This window comes from Oryza glaberrima, chromosome 9 (assembly GCF_000147395.1).
Source record: "Oryza glaberrima chromosome 9, OglaRS2, whole genome shotgun sequence".
NCBI lineage: Eukaryota > Viridiplantae > Streptophyta > Magnoliopsida > Poales > Poaceae > Oryza > Oryza glaberrima.
Genome location: NC_068334.1, coordinates 19,438,794 through 19,447,998, shown reverse-complemented (window position 1 = coordinate 19,447,998; position 9,205 = coordinate 19,438,794). Strand labels below are relative to the sequence as shown.

The window sequence follows — 9,205 nt, the reverse complement described above, 5'->3', positions numbered from 1 at the left end:
AAAAAAATGGATTTATATGATTTCTTAAAGCAACTTCCCTATGGAACATTTTTTAGAAAACATACCGTTTAGTAGTTTAGAAAGTGTGCACACGGAAAATGAGTGAATGTAGGTTGATAACCACCACAAACGAACTCAAGAAGTGGAGGCTAGTATATCTCTCTGCAACCTTAATTAAAATCAAAATGCCTTATAATTTAAAATGGAACTATGGAGTACTCTCTGTCACATAGAAAAACAACTTCTAAGAATATATTTGTCCAGATTTATCACTAGAAGTTAGTATTTTTTTTTCTTAAGAACAGATGATGTATTATTATACTAGTCGTACTTGCAAGTATCCCATATTGTTCTATTCGCTTAGATTTGCAATTCAAGTTTGCTACGTCCACCAGAACAAGATTCACTTGTCTAGGAGTACTATTGACTTGCAGAATGCACATTGAACAGTAGTGGCGGCCACAGATTAAGACGGTCACACCTGATTCCCCGCGCAAGGCAGCCACGACGCAGGAGACCAGGGCGTCCACCTGGCGCCCCGCCGGTCGGGTCCCACAGCGACACGGTGCCATCCCCCTCGCCGGCAGCCTCCGGTGCCAACCCAACCGGCCCAACCGCCGATGCGCCGCCTGTCCCAGCCGCTCCACCCCCCCACCACCTCCGGATCCTCTGCTCCCGCCTCGCCCTCGCCGCCTGACACGCTGACACCCCCGCTCGCCCGCAGAGAATCCCACTCCGCTGCTGCCTCCGCGCTTGCACCAACGGTATACATATATAGCTCGCTCTGCGCAGCCCACAGCTCGCCACCATCAGCGTCTTCTTCGTCGAGGTCAGCGGCGGCGACACGGTGTTGGGTCATGGCGAGCTACGGCGACGACGGCGTGGAGCTCACCGAGCTGACGCTGGGGCCTCCCGGAGCCAGCGCTCGCAGGGCCAGGCGCGGCAGGAAGAACGGCCATCCGCCGCCGTCGTCCTCGATGTAATTTCTAGTGTTCTTACACGGCTAATGATTTTGTGATGATCGATCAATGTCGCGTCTCCTCTGATGGATGGGTTTCGTTGTTCGGTTTAGGATTCAGGCAGCGTACTTCGTGAAGGTGAGCATGGACGGGACGCCGTACCTGAGGAAGGTGGACGTCGCGGCGTACGGCGACTACATCGAGCTCGTCGAGGCGCTCAACGACATGTTCTACTGCTCCACCATTGGTGAGCTGCTAGCTTCACCTCGCTGTATATGCAAGAGTAATCTGCCAAACATTGATCAGTAATGGCGGTTAATAATGTTTTGTGTACGGTGATCGAGCAGGACTGATGGACGGGTACGGCGAGTGGGAGCACGCCGTCGTGTACGAGGACGGCGACGGCGACTGGATGCTCGTCGGCGACGTGCCCTGGGAGTAAGCACCGCTGAAACCGCATCGCTTTTTTTATACATTACTGAAACTGCGTCATTGCACTGTTCATCATCGTTTCAAAATTATGCGAATGCAAAAACTAAAGGTAAACGTGGAAATCTCAACCTGATGCATCTTGAATTGCAGGATGTTCGTGTCTTCGTGTAAGAGGATGAGAGTGATGCGAGCTTGTGAGGCGAGAGGCTTGAGCTCAAACGCGTGACAGAAACAATTGCAGGTGAGGAGGATTAACTCCAATTCGATCAGATTGGTAAATACAGAATAGTGCATGCAGTAGCATAGTTTCCTTTGTCTGAAAAAAAAATTCTGCAATATGATCAAACTAATCCATATAGAGAACCAATTAAGAACAACCGAGTAATCGCACTAAGTTCACTAACCACTAACTGATCAGACTGAAACTTTGACTTCTTGAGTTCTTTCTCACTGCCAAGAGTTTCAGACTTTCAGTCCATTTCTTTACTAGGGATGAATATACAATTGATTCAGGGTTTGGCATTGTTCAGTTCTTTTCCACTGATAAACTGATTTAGAGTTTTCATTGTTAATTCAGTTCTTTTATACTGCAATAAACTGATTCGGATTTTGCGTGGTTCCAGGTTGACCAGTGCGTTGTAGATAACTGAACCTGGACATCGATCGCTCATGCAAGTGGTGAAAACGCTGACGAAAAGGATGACGCAATTTTCTGACCGACCAAAGCTATGCTGCGCACACATGATTGATGCAACAACATCTACAGAAAGACCAGCATATCAGCATCTCACTAGCTAGCCTGGAATAAATGTTAGTTAAGTAGTTGACACTGCAGATGCGGTCAAAATCTCTCCAGCTTGCTGCTTGCTTCTCACATGAGCCTGAATGCCTCTGATACGGTTGACTTCCCTGATGAGATCCCAACATTTTAGCTCCCTTTTGCCTCTAGCTAGTTGTAAGTTGTTTCGGCTGTATATGTATGTATGTCGCATCACATGTACATGGATCAAGAGTTGTTCGTTGTACCTCCCAAATTTTGATACAGCTAGCACGAAGATCTTTTGAGTCTGAGATGAGGTTCAATTCTGTTCATGGGTGTGGTTTCTGCAGACAGGATCATGGTGCTCAACTGCTCATCACGTTTCTGTTTTTGCTGCACCAGTGCAGAACCCAGTTCATCTGTCGGAGCAGCGTGCGGCAAGGACTGCGTGGAATTGATCTTCATGGAAGATGTTGCTAATTGCAGCAGCAGCGGTAGTGGTATCCATCCAAGTAGGCAAATGTAACAGCTACCGATGAGCAAGTGGCCATGTTGTTTTCAGGATTTGTGGATCATACATAGGTAGGTAGCAGGGTTTCACTTATCGCACGATAATCGCGCGATTATCGCGGTTATCGTGCTTATCGCGGGGGTACGGTAGGGGAAACCGGCGATATGGTTTGGATGAATTTTGACCAAATTCAAAATTCCGGAAAAAAAATCGAAAAAAACTGAAAATATTCATGGATGTAGTTGTTGATTTGTAATTGCCAATGGTGAAGAATTTTTTTGAAATAGAGTAAGCTAAATTCAAATTTGAGGGCAAAACCAAAAATGGTTTACAAATTGAAAAAGGAAGAGGATATTGTGCCTTAAGTATCCTACATATTCTTCCAATTATTCTCAATTTTTTTACCCTATTTATTTTACATTTATATTATTTCAGCTATACAGCCCGCGATAACCGTGCGGTTATCGCGGTAAACCGTGCGATTATCACGGTGAAACCATGAAACCGTTGAGTTTTGAATTCAAATTTTTGAATGTGATTTTTGTGCGAATTTAGACGATTATCGCGCTACCGCGGGGTGGCGATAACCCCGGTCCTAACGATAAGGTAAACCCTGGTAGGTAGTTATGTACCAGTTGCCATTAGGCCAACTGGAGTGGATGGATCAAAAGGAGTCCAAACGCTTCTGCGCGTCCATGCTTGTTCGGCTCATATGGCTGCTGTGGCTGCAGCAACAGTACCCACTACACAAAAGACAACACGATCGCTGCAGCTGCTGCTATGTACAGCCGCACTTAGGGCCGGTTTATTTCGTGAACGATAATTCGTGGCGTGTCAGACCGGATATACGGACACATATTTAAAGTACTAAACGCAGTCTAATAACAAAATAAATTATAAATTTTGCCAGAAAACCGTGAGACGAATTTATTAAGTCTAATTAATCTTTCATTAGCAAATTTTTACTGTAGCATCACATTATCAAATCATGGCGTAATTAGGCTTAAAAGATTCGTCTCGCAATTTCCTGTCGAACTATATAATTGGTTTTCTTTCTACATTTAATACTTCATTCATGTGTCTAAATATTCAATGTGACAGCGTGAAAAATTTTCTTTAGGTACTAAACAGGCCCTTATTCAGTTGATGCAGCAGAATTGCCTCGGTTAAGAATAGGAATACGAATAACGTCGCTGAACTTCTGTTGAAATAATGTGTTTGTTTCATGAGGATGGGAATTAATTCCTTCCGCACAGAAAATGAAATGATCTATTAGCATATAATTAATTAAGTATTATCTATTTTTTTAAAATATGAAATTTTAAGCAACTTTCGTATATAATTCTTTTTTGTAAAAAGCACACCTGTCGACGTTTGATGTCTCTACTACGGTATTTGGACAGTGTGGGGATCGTCGGTGCTAGGATATACGCGAGACTGAGGTAAAAGAGATGGAGACGAGGATTTTTATACAGGTTCGGGCCCCTGAGCTATCAGGTAATAGCCCTACATCCTGTTGGCCGGAGCCGATGTTGCTTTTTATTCATGATAATCACACCAGTACAATATTTGGGGTAGCCTATCTAACTGTTGTCGACATGGTGGTCTGATGATCTGACTCGTAGTCGACAATAGGGTAGCCTTCCTTCTCGAATCCGTGTCCGGCGAGGTCAGAGATAGCGCTTTCATCTCTCCTGACAGTATCCGGAGACATCGTAGGGTAATAGCCGTGCTTATCCCTGAAGTCGATATCCGGCGGCGTGTCTTGGCATATGTAGGCTTCTATGTTGATTGTGTTGGGTGTTGATCATGTTGGGTGTTGATCCCGTTGGGTGTTGATTGTCTTGTCCCCCATGGTGGTTGTTGATCATGTCGATCGTCTCATATCATGGGTGTCCCCCTATCCTCCTAGGGGGCTTGTATTTATATCTATAGGTGTCCCCTTGTCCAAGTAGAACTAGGGATACAAATATGGATACAATCCGAGTAGTCCTTGTCGTTTCCATGTAGAACTCTAATTGTTTTTCTTTATTTCCGTATAAGACATGGTATGTGGTGGGTCCTGCTAAGATTTAGTCAACTACGATTAGGTATGTGGTATCGATAACCATGATAACACCGTTTAGCGTTTGAAAGTTCATGGTCAGTTCAGTAAGTCGATGATTGGAAATGCGACCATGGACTAGCTCATGTTCATGGCTTCACGGTAAAACACCGGCAAAGCATTGCTGGCTGCCGTGCCATGGCAGACAGCTGCTCCTAGTTGCTGGACTGACCGGTAAGAACGGGTTGGGCAACGAAAACTCCGGCTCCGGTGGGTCGGGGATTAAAACTCCGAACCTCCTTGACCTCCACAACACTGTCATCTCCACACAAATTTATTGAGTTTTTACGTCTCGATCAGTCACCCACGACGTGCTCGGTGCTATGCTCGTCGGAGACACTCAATCACCAGTTCGATCTTTAAAAAGGCCAACGGGGTCAGAAATGAAAACTCCGGCGCCAGCGTTCGGAGTTGATTAGTAACTCCGAACCCTTCGACCTGCACAACCTGGTCATCTCCAACTTTCTCTGGGCCGAATTCTGGGGTTGGGCCTAGCTTTCTAGCCCATACAGTGAAGAAACGACCCAAATATGGCATCACGAGGCCACGCGGCCCACTCACAGGTGCGCCTGAATAGTTTGTATATGAAATAGGAAAAAGTCCACTTAGACTCTCTTAGTTGTTCACCGAATCTAATTCGTGACTCTTAACTTAAAAAAAATCGGGTAGGACGAGCCTAAATTATTGAAACCACTGCAATTTGACTCCTTCAGCGGTTTTGGAGGGCGGTTTTGCTGATGTGGCACTGCTAATCCGGTTTTCATTCCACGTTGCGGTTTTCATTTCACGTTGCGCTTATGTAGCATTAGAAAAACCGAGCTAGCTTGCTCTGTTAGCTAAGCGACGAATCATAGCATCACGCACGCGTAGATAATCACAGTCACAGATGAAGAATCTAAACCATTTCTTGTCAATCACCAAATTTACAATGTTTTACATGCCTAATCCTTCTCTATAATTGACAAGAACGCGAGGTGAAATGATGTGAATGTGTAATAATCGATATGTCGAAACAAAAACATTACACGAGCGAACATCCAGTCTCTGTGTGTCGCTCACGAGCAGGAGCACTGCGAGCTCTTCTTCATGGCGCTGGTCTCCATGATGGAGCCGACGTCCAGCGTGGTCCCCTTCAGCGACAGCACCTCGCCGCCGGCGGCGCCGCCGTCGCGCATCCGCCGTGCCTCGTCGAGCTCCAGCGCCCTGCGCGACACGACGGCGAAGATCTCCTCGAGCAGCGTGAGGAAGGCGCGGTCCACGTTGTCGCCCGACAGCGCGGACGCCTCGGAGAAGAAGAGCCCCTGCTCCTCCGCGAACCGCGCGGCCTCGTCGGCGGCGACCTCGCGCCGGCCCGCCGGCGTGTCGGCCTTGTTCCCGATCAGCGCCACCACGGTGGAGCCATCGGCGTGCGCCCGGAGCTCCTCCACCCACCGCGCCACGTTCTCGAACGTCCGCCGCCGCGTGATGTCGTACACCACCATGGCGCCCAGCGCGCCGCGGTAGTACGCGCTCGTCACCGCCCTGTACCTGCGAAACCAAAAAGACCAAACTTCGCTCAAATTTCCTCCAAAAATTCAAATATTTCCGCCACGAACACATCAGTCTCCCTCGGGAACACACGAATTGCACACAGAATTCCCGCTTTGTTGCATTGAAAACAGATCAAAATCTTAATTAGGCGACAACTGCCTAATCCAAGGGCAGGTTAGATTAGGCAGGTAATGACTGATTTGCTACATGACAGTTTCTGTCAAATCTTCTCCTGCAAAAAGGAGGCATTAGTGGTTCTTGCAGGGATCACTTTCGGTGGTCGGCGTGCTCTGTTCTGACGCGTTGTCTTTAGCAGAAGCTACTAGTAGTAGCATCGCATTTCATAGCTTTAATTTCAGCTGGCTTCATGAAAACTGACAGCCACTATACATGCATCCTTATCTTCCCAACCAATACAAATCCAATCTTCCACGAGTCCTTGTACCGATCCAATTAGCTCCCGGCTTAATTAATCACAATGAAAGCAAAATGAAGCTGGTGTCTTGGCTGACATGCATGTGACACCATCTCCCTCGCAGCAAGCAACAGAACATTATACTAGCAAACCTACTATCAGAAGTAAGTATATGGAGTACCAAATTAGTAATCAAATGCAAGAACAGCCAGATCAGTTGGGGATAGCTTGAACACGTAAACGCTAATAAAAACGCAGCAACGATCACGATTTCGCAGCGACTATCATTGCGTTGCTCTATTATATATACTATCAGTATTATCACAAGTAAAAATGATCTTTCCAGTATTTCTAAGTCATGAGTCTAGATAACTGCGTATGAACTGATGCGTTTGCGAGGAAAGAAGATGATCGGTGTGTGCATGGATGGTTACCGTTCTTGGCCGGCGGTGTCCCAGATCTGGGCCTTGACGCGCTTGCGGTGGAGGGAGAGGGTGCGGGTCTGGAACTCGACGCCGATGGTGGACTTGGAGTCGAGGAAGAACTCGTCCTTGGTGAACCTCCCCAGCAGCTGCGTCTTCCCCACCGCCGAGTCCCCCACCACCACCACCTTGAACACGTAGTCGATCTCCCCCTCCTTCTCCCCCTCCCACCCCACCACCACCTCCTCCTCCGCCACCATCCTTTCCTTCCTCCTCGATCACCTTCCTCTCCTCTTCTTGGTTCTTGATTACTTCAGCTATATATGAACTCTCTAATTAACTTTCTTTCTCTTCGGCTAAGAACTGTGGTGATCGAGCTAGATGGATGGCTAGAGGCTAGGCTTATGTTGAAAGCATGCAGTGCTTGCTTTTGAGGGAGGCTCGGTGTGCTGGTGGTCTACTACCCTAGTGATGGTGTGTCCTGCTTTTGGAGAGGAGGATTGCTGCAATGCTGCAGTGCAGTGTGTGCTGCACAAAGGGAGGCTGCAGCTATCATCGCTGCCTTTTGCTGTCCATTCCAAGGCCACCTAGCTTGGCTAATACCCAGGCCTTCTTTTTTGTTTAAAAGAAACAAAAAAAAATCAAGATGAGTCCTTGTTTTGTTGCCTTTTGCTTTTAACTTTCGTGCAGACAACTGCACATATTACAAAAATGTTTATATGTTGCTTCCGGTTTAAGAAGGGTACAATAGATAGATATCATACTTTTTTTTTCTTTAGATCTCATACATGTGTTAATAATAAAAAGCCAGAAATTCTTTACCTTGCACTGTGGTTAATCTCCATTAATTTACCATTAGTAGAGTAGTACTAGACTATCTTTTCTTTCTGTTTAGATTACCCGGAGTACGTATGTTATTAAACTGAAACAGTGCCAGGAGACTGTTTGCTTTTTAGAAAAATGAAAAGGAAAGAAAAAGTAGTGAAGGAACAGGGCAACATGAAGACCTTTTGTTATTATGATTAAACAAGTGTTCGAGACTAGAGCTGAATTATATAGCAGTGGTTGACCAACTCGGCTTATTACTACTACCTCCATTTCATACTATATACTCCCTCCGTTTCAAAATATTTGACGCCATTGACTTTTTAGCACATGTTTGATTGTTCGTCTTATTGAAATGTGATTGCAAGTTGCAGGAGCTCTCAAGAACTGAAAGACCCAACATGATGACGTATCAAGAAACCAGATATTATTAGCAGTCTCATTGCTTCACTTACAACGGATTATAAGTGCAATACTTATTACTCCCTCCTATCTATCTCGATTCATTAACATCAATATAAATGTGGAAAATGCTATAATGACTTACATTGTGAAACGGAGAAAGTAATGATCAAAATATAATTTGTAGATAAAAAAAATATATATTTCCCATATAATAACGTAATCCACAATGCTACTGTACCACGCTAAAATCTCTCTGTGGTTATGGAAGTGACATTTTTTACATGTAATCCACAAAAAAGTATCATACATCTGTCTCAAAAAAATACTCAGGCTCTTTTGGAACAAAAGAAAAATAGAGAAATTTTGGAAGATTCAAATCCATTAGAAAAATTTCCCTACATGATCCTTTGGACGGAATAGCTTCCCCAAAATCCTTTGAAATTCTTATGGAATTACCCATTTTGTAAGAATTTTGGAGGAAAATTAACATAAGACTAGACCTCATGTTTTCTCATCCTTGTGACTCAAAGTCCCTTTACCTTTTCTACGGTACTACCAAACATTTTTTTTTGCAAAATCCTATGAATTTATTTCTTGTGGTATTCAATATGGCATGACATTATATTTCTATGATTTTTTTTTATTTTCAGAATCATACGTTCTAATAAGAGATGCACTTGATAGTACAAGTCCCGTATTTAATCCTTAACATACTCATAATTTCTTCTTAAAAAATATTTGAAAGGATGTCTCTCCTTTCAAATCTCATTTTTTTAAAGGAACCCTTAACTGTGTTGATGACCAGAATGAACCAGTGAAGAATACCACACCTTCTTGAGTGT

At 44.8% G+C, this 9,205-nt stretch overlaps 2 protein-coding genes across 2 annotated transcripts; one reads left to right on the top strand and one right to left on the bottom strand.

Annotated features, from left to right (window-relative positions):
• The first annotated feature begins 820 nt into the window (after positions 1 to 820).
• On the top strand, positions 821 to 2,448 carry LOC127785236 (auxin-responsive protein IAA26). The gene is made up of 5 exons (XM_052312669.1): positions 821 to 979; positions 1,073 to 1,206; positions 1,307 to 1,397; positions 1,542 to 1,632; positions 2,015 to 2,448. The coding sequence occupies exons 1-4, from the start codon at positions 858 to 860 to the stop codon at positions 1,615 to 1,617; spliced, it is 423 nt and encodes a 140-aa protein (XP_052168629.1). The 5' UTR covers positions 821 to 857; the 3' UTR covers positions 1,618 to 1,632; positions 2,015 to 2,448.
• Positions 2,449 to 5,651: 3,203 nt separating this feature from the next.
• On the bottom strand, positions 5,652 to 7,706 carry LOC127783516 (ras-related protein RABA3-like). The gene is made up of 2 exons (XM_052310702.1): positions 7,146 to 7,706; positions 5,652 to 6,293 (listed from the first exon to the last, which is right to left on the bottom strand). Exons 1-2 carry the CDS (start codon positions 7,391 to 7,393, stop codon positions 5,822 to 5,824), a joined length of 720 nt encoding a protein of 239 aa, XP_052166662.1. The 5' UTR covers positions 7,394 to 7,706; the 3' UTR covers positions 5,652 to 5,821.
• Positions 7,707 to 9,205: the final 1,499 nt, after the last annotated feature.